This window comes from Hydractinia symbiolongicarpus, chromosome 3, assembly GCF_029227915.1.
Source record: "Hydractinia symbiolongicarpus strain clone_291-10 chromosome 3, HSymV2.1, whole genome shotgun sequence".
Classification (NCBI taxonomy): domain Eukaryota; kingdom Metazoa; phylum Cnidaria; class Hydrozoa; order Anthoathecata; family Hydractiniidae; genus Hydractinia; species Hydractinia symbiolongicarpus.
The window spans coordinates 10,010,933-10,030,005 of record NC_079877.1 but is presented as its reverse complement, the minus strand read 5'-3'; the positions used below and the strand labels follow the sequence as shown (position 1 = coordinate 10,030,005).

Genomic DNA, 19,073 nt, shown 5'->3' with positions numbered 1-19,073 from the left:
TTTACCCTGAGGGCTACTACGAGGTCTCGTGTATAGTCCATATAATGTACCGGTTGTCCCTACTTCTATTAGCAGGAATCGGATCTGACACTGTTAGATAGTCCACATTGATATCATTGATGTCCGTAAATGTAGTAGCAAATGAGTACAATAATTTAGGGTTGACAAGCTCATTCTCAAATTGTAGCATTCTGTTTTATTTTAAGTCAAACAGGCTCTGATGATTACATACACAGTCACCCCCGTTATACATGATATATTCCTGATAACAATAACAACACAACATTTTACCCTTTAACACAAACCTCCGCCCACAGATACATCTGTCATATTCGTCAAGTACCCTTCTACAGTCCTTACATTGCTCTATTTATCTTATGATTCTAAGGCATCAAAACGATCCTTTAGGTCTTGAATCCTCCGTTCATTCTCCATCGCCTTCTCTGATTCTTGTACCAGGGCCAACACCATTAGTGGCAGGGAGAGACCGATACCGGCTATAAAGGTCATGACTACCGCACTTCCAAATGTATCAAATTTTCCCTGACAGTTGATGCACATTTATTGATAGTATTTTTCATCTTACAACAGGGTTGTAAGATGATCCTGGTTTCAAAGCAACCCCCACAGCTTTTTAAGATCTGCCTTTTCATCCTCCGAAAAGCACCAATCCATGACCCTATCTGGATGCCAATGGAAGAAGATCCTCCTTAATTCTAGCCTTGCCCGCTTTCCTCCGGCGATAGGCATGGAGTAGTTCAGGCCTGGTGTTCATGTTGCTAGACATGCCGGGTGACAAATCAGTCTGGTATATATTCCAGCATGCGGGGATACTTTTCAACAGCTTTGTTGTACATGCCCTTCGTTTTGAACCAATCCGGCATATGCATCCCAGGATACTCTCCAATGGCTTTTTTGCACATCTCTTAGGTCTTGAACCTGTCGGGGATATATTTGAATAGGTAGGGATTTTGTTCAACAACCCTGTTGCACATGTCCTGCGTCTTGAACAGGTCCGGCGCATATCTGAACACCGGGGGATCCTCCTCAACCAATTTTTTCCACCTTTCTTGCCTCCTGAACCAACTCATCTTCTCTCTGCGTACACAATTTAAACCTGATGAGTGGACGTTTGGTTCACCTCTTGACTGCGCATGCGTTGATTTTTGATGACGTCATCACTATGTAGGGGAATTCCCCCTCTGGGGGTGCTAGAACTTTTTTTACTTATTTGCAGTATGATAAGGAATTTACCTCATTTTGCATGACTAAGCACTGTCTATTAGGGACTTACCCTTGAACTATATGGATAAGCATTGGATGATGGGGATTTGTTGGGTTTGACCGGGGGCGTGTGTTCGTGCGCGTGCGCGACTGTGCTAGAAGGAACATTACTCTATCTCCACTCCTTTTTATAACTACTCAATCTAACTTTACGGCAGACGACCTATCAACTTAAAAATATATCTCAGCAGCTAAAAAAATATATTTTGGCAGCTAAGAAATGATTTCTCTGCAGCCAAAAAATATTTCTCGGTTGGCACTTCTCAGCCTCCATACCTTAGAGATTATTAAATTTGAATTTTTTAATTCTGGACTGATTCAATTTGGTGTTTTAAATATTTTTTAATTTTAAATATTTAAGCAACGCCTTTTCCATGGTGTAGCATGGAGTAAAATGGTGGACAGGTTATAAAATGACGTTAGTTTAAAAGAATATATGAAAATCAAAACTCTGTCTCGGTATTAGAAGATTGAGAGATCCAGTATTTTTATAATTTACCTTAAAAGCGCCTATAAAACATCCCTAAAGCCTATTTCTGTGTTTTAAAAATCATTTGTTAACATTTTTAATTGGTTAGAATAAACCGTTTGATAAAATATAGCGATTTGATTAGCCATGAACTTTGTGGCACAAAGTGCCTGCGTGGAAAAAATCATGCATGCATGCATGCTTAAGTGATGAAACTTGGCACAGTTGTAGAATGTCTTAGTAAAAACTCATTCCGGTTAAAAAATTAATTTGATGACGTTATAGGGATCAGAAATGATGTCATATATATATGATTAGTTTTCTGGTCATGATAATACAAAAATGTTGGTATGCATTATATACACCTTCTGTTAAATTTCTTTGGTAACACAAAAACATTCATTAGCATATTATAAAACTATTTTGGAAACTAAATAACGCAACAGAACTTTTTAATATTGACGTGCTGAAAAAAAGGATTCCAATTTCCGCGATTTAAGAGTCCGCGAATTTCCCATTCCCTGCGATTAAATTGCTTTCACTCCCATAAAAAATGATGTCATTTGTTGAAACTACAAATTTTATGCTTGTGGAAACCGAATGCCAGAAATTGCATATAAAAAAAACCGGCCGGACCCTGAACTCTGGAAATCCGCGCATTTCCAGTTTCCACCAATTAATCTGTATTCATTTAGCGTCTGATCAAAAATAGTACAATTTTTCAAAACTCCAAGGTTCCTGTTTTTCAAAACTAAAAACTGCATGTAGAACATGTGTTGGAAGTAAGTTTTCTCGACCGGTATTTTCTTTGGATACATTTAACTATACTGGGCAGAATCCGAGATTAACGAGAATCCGCGCATTTCCCGTTTCCGGCTTTTAAATTCCTTTTACTCGGCGTCTGATCAAAACTGATATCATTTTTGAAACCTATGCTTTCATGATTTCCAATGCTGAAAATGGCATATCGAAATCGTATAGGAAGAGAGTTAACAAGTCGTTATGCTGTGTAAGTATCATACATATTTTCAAATATGTATGATACTAATGATATGTTGCAAATAATTTTTACCTATTCACCTATTAAATATATTTTATTTAACTATTAAAAATGTTAAACAGAATGGAAAATTCGCTCTAAAACGTAAGTAATTGAATTTTAAGCAAATAATGGTATTATGGAGATATTTCAAGCTTCCGATGACGTCACTGAAAAGTGCTGACATAAGCAAAAATTTTTTGCTGCCATTTTGTTTCTTTTTTGTTAATGAGGGACTGTAAGTGTACCAAATTTTAGTCAATTTGGACTAGTCAAAAGTTATTAAAGGGGCGGATTATCCCAGGTGACCATATACTCGAAAAAAACCGGATTGAATAGGGTTAAAAAGACCAGAACAAATAAAGTTTGTTTGTAATATTGTCTGTGCACGCAACAATAGCACAGATAACTTTTGAAAAACCACGCAAAATGAATATTTTAAATAACATAGCGAAAAGATTAAAGATTTTGAGCTATGTGCAGCCACTTTGGACAAACAGACAAAAAAACCAGCTATTATTACATTAAATGCCGGGTTAAGTAAGCAGTAATTACGCGTTGATGTCCAGGATAAGCGCTTAATAAAAGTAGACAGTACAGGGCTTCCATCAACGCGTCCTTTAGGCACAATTTCTCTAAAGTTGAGAAAATTTCTTTTCTTAACGATTTGGTTGTTTTGATATTCTTTCTAAATTTGTTCATTACTTGCTGGAGAGTAAAGAAGTGAACCTTCGGTGTGATGATCAACAAGGAAAATTGTATTATATCTGACAAACTAAAAGTATTCAGTCAGAAATTGTTGTTATCAAATGGGACTTTCCACAACCTAGACTTTCTGTTAGAAAGATATGAATTGGTGTGCGTTACTTTCAAAACGTTTGATCTAATATCTAACCAAATCATTTACAACTATAAAAATGTGCCTTTGGGTCTTTTAATAACCTGTAGGATGTATTTTTTATTTATTTTGCAAATTTAGCGAAAACTTACTGCACAAAAGGAAATTGCTGAATAATTTTTTACTGGATTGGGTAACGACAGGCAATAATTTTTAATATTTTTATAAAAGGGTATTACGCGTATTTGCATGTGCGACATGGTATACCTGCACTAAGCGGTCAGCCCGGTTTTAACAGCGAACTGTTTTCTGTGTTTTTATTTAAACCAGGGCTACAATAAATTTTTTTTGGAAAAGGTTATTACTCCTAGCACGGTGTATATACCTGTGTACAAATGTTTAGCCCGGTGTCACAATAAGTTTTTTAAACTTAAACAGAAAATCATTGCACAAAAATAAAATATAATATATTGACTAATTGTTTTCGCTATGACGGGGTAACAACAGTTGTAAGCAGTGTTTTTATTTCCGCTAAAGTTGCAGTAAAGCGTTCCACATGGATGTGTGACACAGTCCACGTCTCTTACGAAGCGTCTCTTACTATCTCTAATGAAATCCTTATAATGGGGAAAATTTAATAACTCCTGTTAGGATTCTCGTTAGAACTTGAAACTTGCATTACAACTTTGTTTTATTAAAAAGAATCATTTTCCATAATTTGGACACGTGATTAATCCGATTTCCCGATTTTGTCGGATTTTACCCAAAAATCGTAAGAAACCGGATTTACGGGCAATTTTTGGCAATTTTTATGCGATCCACGTAAAAACCGGAAAACTTGTTAAATATCTTTTGTTTAGCTTTCGGAAAATTCAAACAGAATGCAAAAATTCGCTTCGGAACAAAAGTAATTAAATTTTAGCAGATATTGGCATTTTTAACAAATTTCAAGCTTGTGATGACGTCACGGAAAATGTGCTGACGAAAGCAAAAATGTATTGTTGCCATTTTGTTCTTTTTATAACGTACTATAAGTGTGCCAAGTTGATTCAATTTTAACAACCCTATGAAAAGTTATTGAGGGGGACGGATTCCGCCCCCCTCCGGTTATAGTATGTTCGAAAAACCCTGCACCGAATAGGGTTAACGCAGGGTCACACAGTTACTTGTGACTTAATGGCTAGCTGCATTCCATCTGTCTGTTTGCGTGCGTCTTACAAAATACGAACTATAATTTTTACCTTACAGAGAAGATTTTATTTTATTATCCCCTTTTGGCGCATTTGGGCATCTGAGAATTTCTGAATAAATTAACCAATAAGCAAACCTGAAACTTTTTTTGCCGCGTTTTTCTATTGTTATGAGGCAGTGTGACAGTCAATGCATGATTCAATTGTTACATTTACATGTCAAATGTTTATATTTTCACATGAATTAAGATTAAATAAAATCTAAACTCATTTCTAAAAATAACTTAAACTACCCCAAATTCGTAGATTCATATCTTTACTAAAAACAAACAACCTTCGAGCACAACAAAAAATTACCAAACAGCATGAAATTAATATCGAGGTCATTGATAAAAGTACAGAAAATATTCCTGCGTAATTAGTGAAAAATCTTTTTAATTCAACCTAAGTGGATTTGCTCAAAACCTTCTTTTCGAACTTCACGCAAAGGACATGCTGACGTCAAAAATTGACGCACCGGGCAGATGGGAACTATTCCTCAGATGATGCAAAGGAAATATATAGGAAAAGTAACGAAAAAACAAGAGTTCAAGGTCTATATACTTTACAAAAAAATGTTATTCAAATTAATAGAATAAAGAAGGAAATCAATTTTAATAAACATGATCTATATTCACCTTCAATAAAAAACGTTCGATAAAATTGTTGTTTGCTTTGATTTATTAAAGCAACCACTCAGGACAGATATATTTTGCATTGAGTCAAGTCACAAACTCACAGGGAATATTTCCCAGTTTAGCTACTAAATTAGATACTCGATCAACCGAGCAATACAATTATATGCGAGGACATTCGAAGTTGATATCAAGAGATACTGTCCTAATTAGCCATAATTCTATTACAGTAAGTTTGCCTAATACAAGTCTTACAACAAACGATATTAAGTTCGACCGCGTGCTTATGGAACTTGATTTATTACGCTTAACAGATACCATTTAACTCCCACTGTAACACAAAACTAGATTCCTTTAATTTGATTTTAACCCTATTCAGGTCGGAGTCTGAGTGACTCTGTAAAAGATTGGAGAGAGGGCAAAACAAAATGCGGGGGCGTAATAAGGGTGTGAACATTACGCAACAAAATGTAAATGTTATATACATCATGAAATGCGCTTAAAATTCTAAAAGAACGTTTTTATGATTAATTTTTGCATAAGGGGACTAAGAATTATGAACGTAGCCGACCACCACTGAGGGTGCAATTTTAAATAAATTTTAATAAATAAAGAATTTCATTTGGAGTGATTTTTAAGTAAAATAAGCCAGGTAATCAAAAGTTACAAGGGAAAAACGGAAGATTGGGTATTTTGGGTTAAACAACAGTGTGAATAAATTTTCTAGTTTTAAGACATAACAATAAAATGAGGCTATCTTATATTGCAATATTTTTTTAAAGTGACAAAAAGGGCGTCTTATGAAAACATGGTTAGTTTTCTTTATCTATATCGTAAGAATTAATTTAATCGAGACAGCCACTATATCTTATTCAACATTCCTTGGGATATGGAATTGTTGATGTTGATGTTGACTCCAACATTTTAATGTAAATGCATTTAGTGACGAAAACTATTTCCTTGATTTTCTCACTGAATATAAACAAGTTGTCACCTCCCCAACTCATATATCAGGTTTACTTATTGACCATAGCTATCTATATCCATGAGAATGTTCTCAAAACCTTCGTCCTCAAAACGTCGATATCATCCTTGTCCGATATCTATTTTAGTTAGTTTTCTTCTTGAATTTTTAACCTTGTACTTTGGTTGCAGATATTACATGCATCGCGTTTTTGTTCTCTGAGAAGAGTCTTGCCATGTATGATGATGGAGCAAATCTTCCAGTCATCGGCTTCTTGTCTTCTGTGCGCTTCTATTGTAATGGCTACCCTTTCTTTTAAGTGACTTTTTGGTGAAATACAAATCAAGAATATGCTTTTTAGGTGCAGGTTGCAAATAATAATCTGGACAGTTCTGGATGATGCTGTTGACTCGATTGCTTGTTGATGGCATATAAAATCATAATCATCCTCATGGGATGAATGGGTCTATTGTTTTTTTTTTTGTTTTTTGTTGTTGTTTTTTTTTGCCAATAAAAAACACATTCCTTTAAACGTCGCAAAAAAGCAAATCTTATTGCGCGCATGCGCCAATTTTTCAAAATAAAATTGCGAAAACTCTAGTTTATGGAAAGAAATCGATTTTTAATTAGGAGCAGTGTAACCAACCCTAAAAAAACTCTAAATTTCTGATTTGCAAATACAGAATCCTATCAAATATTTCACCATGGATTTCTCAAAACAAAAGAAAAATTCACTAAATTCAACTCGATACAATTCATACCTACGACCTTCTAGGCTTTTCTGGGTTGTTTTTTCCGAAAAAAGTACAAATAACAAAATTTAATTATTATAGCTGAGAAATAGTTAAGCCACATCATCATCATCATCATTCTCGGCTTAACGTCCGTTTTCCATGCTAGCATGGGTTGGACGGGGTATATTAATGACCCTCTTCCAATCTGATCTAGACTGTGTTAGATCTAAACTCAACTTCCTCTCTATCAAGTCTGTCCTTGTAACCTCCTGCCAAGTCTTTCTCGGTCTGCCTCTGGGCTTTGCCCCAGGAACCCAGGAAGTCCACAGGAATATCTAAAAATACTTTCCAGGAAGATACTCACTAGTCAATAAAGCCCATGGAAATATCCACTTAGGCAAATGTTCAATTAAAAGAAAGTTGTTTTAGATGTTTTGCTGACATCGAACATGACAAAGTACAACAGTTTGTTGTTACTATGGTTTCTTGTTAATTCTGTTTGATTGTGCATTCAAGCATAAATTGATATTAAAGAAAGTTGGTATATTATATATTGTTTTTAATGGTTTAGATTTGTAGGTGGGATGGGAAAAGAAATTGTCTTTTATTATGACATTATCTGTCCTTATGCCTATCTGGCATCAAAGCTTATAAAGGATGTGGCTCAAAGGAATGGTGCAAAGCTGGTATGGAGACCTGTATTATTGGGTAAGCTTTTTGATTATCCATTTTTCTTTATTACATATAACTCTCATTGGTATTCATTATGTTTTAATTTAAGCTTTTTCTAAAATTCTGACATTCATTTGTAGTGACTGTATGTTTTCAATGAATATAGTGCTTGATTTTCAGTTTATTCTTGTGACATTATTAATCAAATGATACTATGTGATTCATTTTCTATATTGCAAGTATTAAAAACATGAATATATATTCTTTCTTGCTTTTGTTTTTATTGGTGAAATCTTGAGCTGGATCATAAAGTTTTTTTGTTTTTGTTTTTTTTAAAGAAATACTTAGCTAGCTATAAATATTTTTTGTGTAGTGGATTTTTTACACTGTAACTGATTAAAACACTTCATTTCTGAAAGCAAAGAACAAGGCTGCATGTTATAATTCAATAAGGCTGCAAGTTATAATTCATTTTGCTGCAACATTTTTGATCATGTTAAGGAATTACTAAGTTTCAAAAGTTATTTGATCAGTTATTTCCAAACAAAGTTGGTTGATCTATAACTTTGTAAATATTGACTAAATTTGTGTTAAGCTGCTTTTTGATCCCAGGTCTCCTTTAACCATGTAAAAGATGATGATGTCAGTTACTTCCATGTTTTTCACGATTATTCAATTCAGCTGCAAGATCACACAATTTAAAATTGGGATACTAACACATTTATTTTAATTAACTTCCAGCTGGCACAATTTTGTTGAGGAGTTCTACAATTCACTTTCATTTCTCCTGCCAAATCGTCAGTGATTGTTTGAGGTTAAAGTAAGTTCTTTAGCCTCTAGTCAGTTCTATTTGCTTGGAAAACTTCCTGATAAAAAAGTGTTTTTTTAGTTTTAAATTTTAAACTTCAATTCAACAGCCCAAAACTTGGTAACTACTAAAACTAAAAACCACCCAAACAAAAAAGAAGCCAGATTGTATGATTTCTTTCGCTCTCCTATAAATTTTCATGTAAATAAAGCGGATATCAACAGTCTTTGTGTCTCCTGCCGAATAGAGAGCCTTGAATAAATATTTCCCGAAGTTAAAAGTTAAAATACTGTAATTGCAAATGCCTGGGAATTTTATGGTTTCAAAATTTTTTAGGGTTGTTTATCCAAAACAAACATTTAAATATTTCAATATTTTTAGGGTTGTGTATTGGAGAAAAGTGTTAAATAAAAATGGGGTGTTTATTTATTTTTTCTTGATGGTTATGAGTCTACCAGAGGAAGGCACATTTAGAGGATTTTTTTGCAGCAAAGTTGAACCAATGATGACCACAAACATTCAGTGCTACCCTATGTCCAATTTTCTTAAACCAAGAGGATTTAAAAGTGTATGTTGGTCACATCAACCTATCAACCTATCTCTTCTTTCATAACTCGTATATACATTCGTTAAAATAAAGCTGTTTGTTTGCTAACCTTCTCACCTCCTTTGGTCTCTGCAGCACCCATCTATCACAACCTAGCCTTACATAGATTCCCTGACATAATACAAATGACTTTCCTCAACCACTTGCTGAAACTTTTGATGTCCATACTATCCATCACTGTTATAACACAAGAAACAATTATGCCAGAATCTATCTTTCAGTTCACTTTCTGTCCCATCTATAAAATCTAAACTAACTTCATTTTTTCTTTCTAGTTATGACCCTTCTTGTCTTTTGTAATGTAATTTTTGATATGTAATTCATTATTGTTATGTATAACCGCTTTGTGATGTTTCTTGTGCTGTATTTGTCATATTATGATGTGACGTGATGTTTTTTGTCTATCTTAATATGCTTTTTTTATTATTTTGTTTTTAATTTTTTTCACCGTACAAAACTTTGATGGTAGCAAAAAACTTTTCTACTTAATTCTCTTCCGGGTTTTTTTCTGTTTATTTACATTTAATGACACCAGTGGTCTCCTTCCATGATAATTATAGTAACTATCAAAATCTAGCACTTGTAATTTTACTCATTTCCTTACTGGCAATATAAATTGAATTGAATTGAGGTCCTAAATCCAAAAAAGAAATTTGTAGGAAAGAGCATAATATAACAGCTATTATGGACAAATAGCATATATACACATTGAAAAAAAATAAAAAGGGTTTATATAATGTACCTCAAAAGAGGAAATTCTCCACTAATTAACTTTTGATGAAATTTATCATTACAGCATTTTTGTTTTTATCATACCACTTGCTAATAGTTATACTGTGTTTATAATGTTCTAAAAGTTTAGGGTTTGTGGTGGTTTTGAGTAGTTTTGGGTGGTTTTGGCTTGTTTTGGTTTGGTTGTTGATTTAGTAGATGCGCTCAGAATTGCCATCAAATCACTTGCTTTCTTAACAACAGTATATTTTCGAAATAAGTTACCTTTTCTTGCAGCAGGGCAGTAAAGCTTTTCACTTTCATTTTGCTTAATCGAATCAAAGTAAGGATGAAAACAACAAATGAAATCGCCAAGGGCCTTATTTAATTTTGAAAAATATATTCAAACAAAAATGCTTGGACTGAATGTTTGTCTGTAAACTACTTTTTTAAGTTATTTGGCCTCAATTATATGCGCAATACAATAGCTTCAGTAAACATATGTATATCAAACAAAAGAGCAAAATAACATCTCCTTGCACGTGTCACACACAGCCACACTGGTAAGGCCTGTGGAAAAATCATGTAAGGTAGAGGAGCAGTAGAAAAGATTAACAATTTCCAACCCTTTGTTGAGGCAAAGATTAATTTTGGAAATTTATGTAGTCGAATACTCTTATTTTGTAGACCTTAAAAGGCTTATTAAACTGATATATAGGATTGGGTTTGTTTTTTTAGGAGATATTAGAGTTAAAAGTGTTTTTTTATAATGTCGTTAACCTGTTTATTCCGAAATAGGTGAATCAACTAAAAGTTTAAGATTAGACAAGGATTTGGTTCCAGGTGGCACTTACAGAAAAGCATGCAAAAATTGACACAAGTTACTACCGTTTATTTCTGAATTATTTGGCTTTAAAAAGTGCAATACAATGGCTTCACTAGTTAATAGACCATAGTCTAATACATTATTGTTGTGCATATAATTTACTAATTGTAACTAGAGCCAGATGTTAAATCCGATCCATGAAATTGGTTAAGTAATTTAATCCAAACCAGGAAATTTCAACAAAACCTTGTTTTTGATAGAGTTATTCCAGTCACTTTCATTAAAGCTATCTCAAGTCAAAATATTTAAATTTTCTAAATTTGTTTGTCCAAATTAAACACTGGCATATTCAGACTTTGATCAAAGCAGTGCAGGATTTATGATCATTTTACTGACTTGTTCTCCAAGATTACGAGAAAAAATGTGTTTGCAAAATGTAATTTTCTCGACCTTTTTTTTATAGGTGGAATTTACAAAAGTACTAAACTTGCGACAACAAATATTCCTGATAACAAATTAATAAAATCTTATTCAGATCAGAAAAGAAGGATTCTTGCACAAGGTATGGGTGTGAATTAGTAGTTTTAATTTATAGAAAGTCTTTAATAGTGAATCAAGATTCTTAACCAACAGATAAATCTTTGTCCATCCTTCTTTTTGTCCTTCTATGATCTCAGATATATTATATTTCGTTCAGTACATGGAAATATGGCGCATAGTATTTTGGTAGCACTTTAATCTGTAATTCTTTTGGCTAACACTCTCAATTTTTTTTTAAAGATTTAGCAATTCTTTATGATCGATACAAAGTACCAATTTCAGCATTTAAAGTTCCTGACATTCAAACTTTAAATGCTATGCGGCTGATAGCTTCGACACCTAGTGAATCAGATGCAGTTCGAGAAAAGTTAACACATGTATTGTTCGATGCAATTTGGTTACACCAAAATGGTATATCTTCCTTATTTTGTTGTTACCTAATGAATATTTTATATATTCACTTTTCTGATATGAGAGGGTGTTAAGATGCTACGAAATTGGTAATGCCAAAATATCCCAAAAATTTTTAGATGTAAGCGATCTAACGATCTTACAAGGTATTGCAGATTCCGCCTTGTTGAATTTAAATGTCAACAATCTGGTTAATGACAAGCTGAATCCTGCTCGAGAGATTTTAGTGAAAAATACGGAAGAAGCAGTTAAACGTGGTGCCTTTGGTGTCCCAAGGTGTGTAACATCATGTATTTTACATGATATCTCAGGGAACAGGAAAGGGTAATATGTGAAATAGTAAAGTTTGTCTCTTATGTAATTGACACCTTTCCATGAAATTTAAAATTAAGATCATTTTCAATGGTCTTCACACAGCATTCGTGTACAAGTATTCTTTTTCTGGGTTACTTTTTACCCTCGTTTTACAACATTACCTTTAAAATTCTCATGCTATACGTAAATGTTAGGTTTAGTAAAAAACTCAACCTACTGTTTATAGTTATGTGTATCCATTGTTTCAGATACACATTGCACGAATAAAATTTAGACATATTATGCTGATATAAAACAAGGTTAAGTATAGTCAAGTTTTTATTACCTCATAGCATGTGGGTAAATAACCGACTGTACTTTGGCAGTGATCGTCTGTTTATGGTTGAAAATGAGCTTGGTAACAAAGCTGCTAAACCACACCGTTTACTTTTGAAGAGTAATGTTGAAAAAGCCAAACTGACAGTATTTTTAGATTTCTCCAGTCCATGGACGTATTTAGCAATGAAACAGGTTTTTTTTACTATACTTTCTTTATATTTCTTGTTTATAAACTTTTTAATACACAAACCTACATGTGGTGTCTTCGGAAACTTTTAGTCCTAACTTATGATGACTAATTTTAAAATCAACTTTTTTGAAACCTATTGCAGGGTAAAATGCAAATTTAGATAAGTGCCATGCCCTAGGAGTTGATGCGAATTTAATTGAGTAGGTTATATTTAATATATTTGTTCGCCGGTGGAAGAATCCTTGTTAATTCGCCTGTCCCAACAAAGTCGATAACATTATTTCGCATTGGCTTTTGTATATTTATAGCTAAACTATGCAATCCAGCTGACAGAAACGCAAAAGAGATATTTCATGCCATTGTGAAAAGTTTTAATATATTTGACTTTAATTGTTCTTTTAAAGAAGGGTATAAAATATATTTCCGAAATTTGAAAAAGCGTTGTTTTTAAAATTATTTATTTATAAACATATCCTATTAATATGTAAAACTCATTTGGGATTAAAAGCATTGTATTTCAGAATAATCAAACTATTAGAACTAAGTAAAGTAACAACCCTTTACTTGGTATCTGATAAAAAAAAGGTGTGACTCATAACTTGTTGTTTCTTTCCTTACATTTTATTGTTACCACAGTGAGAATCAGAAGAAGAAATTGAAAACATAAACAAAATTAAATTTGTATAAGTATTAACCTATTTTTTTGTTATTTAAAAAAATTACCTATAGTTTTAAGAATATTTAGTGATTTACATATGGTTTATGTGTTTGTAGCATTTTAATGGTTAATTTTTTTCTGCTGATTTTATTTAATAGATTCCTGCACTATTAAGAAGTGTTTCTCCGGTAGAGGTTGATGTTGAGTACGTTCCTGTTGTAGTTGGTGTTATTTTTCGTGACATTGGAACTCCCATGGTACAAACATTTTTTGTATTCTGTAAAAATAAAGATGTTCTTTTTTAAAATAAAATAAATAGCTCCATAGGTTTACATTGTCATAAAGGTTGATAATAAAAAAATAATAAATAAAAAAATTTGATTGGTAATTATCATCGGCGTCCAAAAAGCCTTGCGTGTTTTTTCAACTGTGCTAAATTACACCTCGCTTGTCACTTCTGGTTGAATAAAAGGTAAAAATGTGGATAAGCTACCCTGTTGAATAATGTCGTAACTTTTAAACAAATATACCATAATGTTGTTACCATTTGATTACACTGATAAAAAATGAAAGTGATGCTAAATTTCAGCTTTTAGTTTAAGAAAATCCAATCCAAGATGCTACCTATATTTTGTCCCTCATAGTACCTATATTATGCTGTTGTTCTATGTGGAACTGTCCGATGTCATGCGTTTTAAATAAAAATAACGCAGGAAGAAAATGAGAAAGGAACTCTGAGACGGCTCAAGCTATATATTCTAATAATGAAGAGCATTGATGACTGCTGATATATTGGTTAAAAAAACAGATTGAGTTGGGGGTTCTTGCAAATTCCTTTTTCCCTGCATCCCGCGGGTAACTTTACTTGGCAGTCGTCAAAAAAAATTAAACTTGACAAATTTGATTAGATAGATTTTTGTCAAACCTATCAACTTTTCTGCTACCATTTCTTCTCTTAAACTATTTTCACATTACTAACTAATCACATTTGTCTCTAATTTTCTAGGTTCCTCTGTATACAATGGGTGAGAACAAGAGGAATTACCAGATTCAAGATTTTAATGATTGGTTAAAATATTATGGCATAAAAAACTTTCAATTTTCAAGTCACTTCCCACTGCGAACTTTGCTACCACTTCGCGTCTCCATAGTAAATCCAGAGTTCAAAATGATGGAGAATATAAGTAAGTAGTAGTATTTTACTTGCTTTCTCACGCTGAGCCTTAACAACATTTATTTTTCAACGTTCAACAAAGAATGATAAGCGTTTCTTTATGGACATAGAGATATAATAAAAAGAGAAAGAGACACATCACGAATTTCTATTTAAAATCTTATTGTCGAAAGAAATAATGCGGAGGAGTTGAGTAGGCTTTAAGGGTTTACCTTTATCTACGAAATAATTTGCCAGTATCATTGGCGAAGAAGCTCAAAAGTTAGGCCGTTGTCGTTACATGTATATCACAAACAAACAGAATTTTTTTAAGAAATACATGCAAATTTTCGTAGATGTACGAAGGTAAGGGCTTATTCTTTACTTTAGCAATAATCTTCAAGTAAAGGACGATGGTTTGCTAAATTTCAAGGACAGAATTTAAGTGTTAAGGTTCAGTAATTTTGACCCCTTTAAATGTGCTTCGTAAAAATGGCAGCCAGCTATGTATTTCAAAGTTGAGTAATGAAAACAGCTTAGTTGTCTATTTTACTGAGATTTCTAATTACATCCGAGATGTAAGTAAAACAGGCAGCCTACCATTCCCTCCTCCTCTCCTTTGTTATTCAATTTTTAAAGTGATTACAATTTTATCGGTTAGACGATCTGTCGGTTTGTTGGCCCTGCGTAAAAGCGTCGGAGGTCTGTGATATTGTGTATAGACATCGCAGAAATGTCAAAATCAAATACTTTACTTGTGACATTTAATACTTTGTAAAATATTTATAGCTGTTTTGGTTAAGTCAGGATTATCATAGGTCAGAATTATTTCAATTCTATCGAGCCCTAGGAACCGACGTTTAAAGACGGGCTTTCGATGAAGCAGCCTTGGTTTGGCACACGACAATTAAATGATATACTTTGTAGTTTAAGTTTTGTTGTGTATTACAGAGCCTAAATTAGAAGTAGTGTGCCTAACAACTTGCTGCTTAACGAGTTTAAAATATGCAGAAACAGAAAATTGATTCTGTTTTGTGAATATTTCTAGATATTTATTAGGAAAAATAACGATCGGATAACGTTTTTTTCTTTTCAACGGAATTGAATCAGAATAAACAAGCCAGCTTCGGGAACTTTAAATTTTTATAAACCCACTTCAGGGACTCGCCTCAGTATCTCTTTCTCTTTTTTATATCATTATAGTGTCTGACATTTGACGGAGATTCAAAAAGTTTGTTGCGTTGACACTTTCGTTAGTTTAATTTGCAGGTCTTATTCGCTTCCAAATCGCTATTATTATTGTGGACATGTGAGGAAGTTTTGTGTCTTAAAACCCAAAATAAAATTTTTGCTTTAATTTTCTATTTGTGTTTGTCCGAATCTAAGTTTACTAACAAAACTTCTGTAATCAATAAAATTTTTGACATTCAAAATTAGTTTTAAACTAGGATTTTAAAATTTTTTTTTTGATCTCTACGATAGTGGTATTTTTTTAGTGGATGCTATATGGTGCGAAAATAAAAACGTATCGGATGAACAGGTACAGTGAAGCTTTTCTTACAAAATTGGTTTGTCTCTAAAATAGATTGTTTCTGAAAGGGAAATCTAACAACAGTTAGTGCTTCGTTAAATTTTGTTTTGTGTTTTGTTTTTCTCATTCTCATATTAAAACGTTTGGTTTCAGTTTTGTCGTCACCTTTTTCGTGATACTCATGTGATTATAGAGTGAAATTAGAATTGTTTTAAATTAATCACATTCCAGTTTTTAACCAATTAAAGCAAGATTTTTTAAAAAGTTTTAAGATGTCGTTGGTAATTTGGTCAAATATTGGGTTCTGAGGATAAGGATTGGGAGTTTAATGATGGGCAGAAATACTTCCAGCACTTGATAAATAGATATCCATCATTATCGAAAAATTTTCGCCCGAGCAAATTTGATGGATGAAAGTCGGATGTTACTCTTTCTACTGTTTTATTCACATGTGGGCTTGTAATAAATGTGAGAAAAGTAACATCCTATTTTTAGGTGCTTAGTGAGATTTTGTCTTCCTCTGGATACGACGCGCAGCAGCTTTTGAAAGACGCTCAAGCTGATGAAATCAAACTGAAACTACGACAAAACACCCAACGGTAATTATTATATTCATCATACACCTTCATACGAAACAGCAAACAAATAGTTTTAAGTATTTCATGCGTAACATCTAAATTTATCTAACAGTTTCTCTCTACCTTTTTTGATTAGTTAATAGCGTCTGTGACTGAAAATACTGAACCAGGCATAAATTTGGCTTTCCAAGAAATTTTTCTCCCTAAAGAACAGACTCGGAAAATATGCTTGTTTGTTTATTGGGTCTTTAATTATTTTGTGATTACAAGGATTAATGACTACAGTTTTATTGAAATTAGTGCACATATAAGTTTAACTTAGAAATAGATGTTAATATCTCAAAATGGACGAGTTAATCACATTCCGATTAATTCCCTCATCTTCGAAATAATTTGTGGAAAACGAATAATTCTATGCATTATTTTTTATCCACGTCATCAAAATGTATCTCTGCAAATGTTCTCCTTCCTAATCAAGTAAATTTTTCCACTTGCCAATTTGGTATCAGTCGGGCTGCCATTGCTGTTTTTCTTGTTTGTAAAAGAAAATGAGATTGGTTAGGTTTTGTTTCATATTTAATATTTTTGAATTTAGAATGATCCCAGGCTAAGAGATTTTTTTTTGTCATTATCCATTTAATGAGCCACCCTGCCAAATCTTATCTCGATATTTCATAATATAGCTGCATCTGAATTATGTTTTCTTTAGGGGATTGGACGCCGGTATATGTGGTGTTCCTAGTTTTCAAATTAATGATGGTCCGGTTGTTTTTGGACAAGATCGAATGAACGTTCTGGCGGATATGTTGCTGGGTTGGAAGTTTGGATTAAAAGAAAAACTTCAAGGAAGTAAATTATAAAGAAGATGATTGGAAAATGAATCACTAACATTGGTGATATTGCAATGTCATAAGGAACTTGTAACATCCTGGAAGATTTTATCCGAGCGGTTACTGTAACTATAATACAATAACGCCAGGATGGGTAAAGCGATTCGCTTTTCGGCCACATAAAGCAATTATCGTCAGCTCCAAATGGGTTTAAGGGGTTACATTTTGGCGAGTATTTAATTTGGCGAATGACCAAAATCGAATATGTGGCGGGGGATTTAATTTGACGAATGATCAATTTTATAAAATTTGGCGAGTATTTAATTTCGCCGATACAAAAAAATGTTTATTTTAGCGGGGATTTATTTTGGCGAATGACACAAAAAAATGAATTTTTATGTCTTGGTATGTTTTATAAAAAATAAGAATAAACGTATATATAAACGCAAGATTTGTTATAGAGTTAAAAATTTATACTTTAAAACTTGTTGTGAATATAAAAAAAAGTTTGTTTTTTGGGGGAAAAACATTTTTCTTTTCTAAATTAAAAAAAAACTTTAATTTAGCAGGGATTAAATTTGGCGAACGGTAAATTATGTTAAATTTGGGGAATATTTAATTTGGCGAATGGTCAGTTATCAAAATTTTGGCGGGTATTAAATTTGGCAAATTTCGCCAAATATAATCTTCGCCAAAATTTATCCACTTAAGGTATAAGATCTCCTTCAGGAATTTAAGATATTAGCTTTTATAAAAACATGGCGAAAATGGTGCTGTCAACTTCCACAGAAAAAGTGTTTTTAATTTATACGTAGGCACATTTGGGCTCTTTATAAAGAGCTTTATCAAGTCAGCAGAAGAGGAATCACGACGTAGGAATCATTTGCGAATTTCAATTGTCTTAAATATCATGTTTTGGCAAATTTCCGGAAAAAATCAATTCAAAGTGATTTTATTGGATCATTTTCTGAATTATTGTTTCGATAGTTATTCGCATGATTTCTAAATCGTAATAATAATTATTTAGAGAAACATAAATATAATATATAAGCAAAAACAATTTGATATAAAAACTTTCTTATTTCTCCACAATTTAAAAACAATTTACCTTGAAATTTGGCTAAAAGAATCCTCCCGCTTACTATCGTCTTCAAATGTGTTTTAAAAGTAAAATTTATATTTAGATGTGGAACACACAGCTTCTAGTTTCGGCTGAAAGCTCGTAAAAATTTCTGATCTTCTGAGATTTAATTGAACATAATATGCGTGTCTCAGACGCGGTTAGTAAAAATTGACGCTTAATCCGCTACTTTAAATAATTGCATAGCTCAGGTTTAAAAAAGATCTCTTTTTGATCTTCTTTGTCATGTAAATACTTATATTTTTATTCTTCGTTATGCTAATAAATATATCATTTTTTAGCCATTTTATATTTTTTATTATTTGTGCTATAACTGACGTACAGCAGACCAGCTACCGGTAGTCAGTGTCAGTAGACAGCTATAGACAGACAGCTATTTTATAGTTTCAGTAGGCAGCTATAGACAACAACCTAACTTTTTTGTGTTTAAGTTTTCTATTTAGTTTGATATTAGTGCACTTTATGCTAGCCATCATTATTACTTCTTCTTGAAGCTAGTTACAATGCGGAAGTAGATAAGAGGCGTAGATCATTTAACAACAATCGTTTGACATTTCCAGCAAACTTCGAATTGTACTTTCCATATATCATA

General features: G+C 32.8%; 2 protein-coding genes across 4 annotated transcripts in view; both read left to right on the top strand.

Moving 5' to 3' along the window:
* Positions 1-19,073, top strand: part of LOC130635619 (uncharacterized) — a 102,016-nt gene that overhangs the window by 27,790 nt on the left and 55,153 nt on the right. The window lies entirely within an intron of this gene.
* LOC130635615 (uncharacterized) lies at positions 4,453-18,765 on the top strand. 3 transcript variants are annotated; one of them, XM_057444991.1, is made up of 11 exons: positions 4,453-4,537; positions 7,764-7,900; positions 11,280-11,378; positions 11,597-11,767; positions 11,887-12,043; positions 12,415-12,592; positions 13,407-13,505; positions 14,255-14,432; positions 15,898-15,941; positions 16,428-16,531; positions 17,220-18,765. In XM_057444991.1, the coding sequence occupies exons 1-11, from the start codon at positions 4,512-4,514 to the stop codon at positions 17,368-17,370; spliced, it is 1,344 nt and encodes a 447-aa protein (XP_057300974.1). In that variant the 5' UTR covers positions 4,453-4,511; the 3' UTR covers positions 17,371-18,765. The 3 variants fall into 3 exon arrangements, with proteins under 3 accessions (XP_057300974.1, XP_057300976.1, XP_057300975.1); XM_057444993.1 differs by having other exon boundaries at positions 4,468-4,625; XM_057444992.1 differs by having other exon boundaries at positions 4,468-6,922.

Coding starts and splice junctions, on each gene's coding strand:
- LOC130635615 (XM_057444991.1), top strand. CDS start 4,512: ATGCAAAAATTCGCTTCGGAACAAAA. Junction 7,901..11,279: donor ATGGAGACCTGTATTATTGG/GTAAGCTTTTTG, acceptor TTTTTTTTATAG/GTGGAATTTACAAAAGTACT. Junction 12,593..13,406: donor CGTATTTAGCAATGAAACAG/GTTTTTTTTACT, acceptor TTTATTTAATAG/ATTCCTGCACTATTAAGAAG.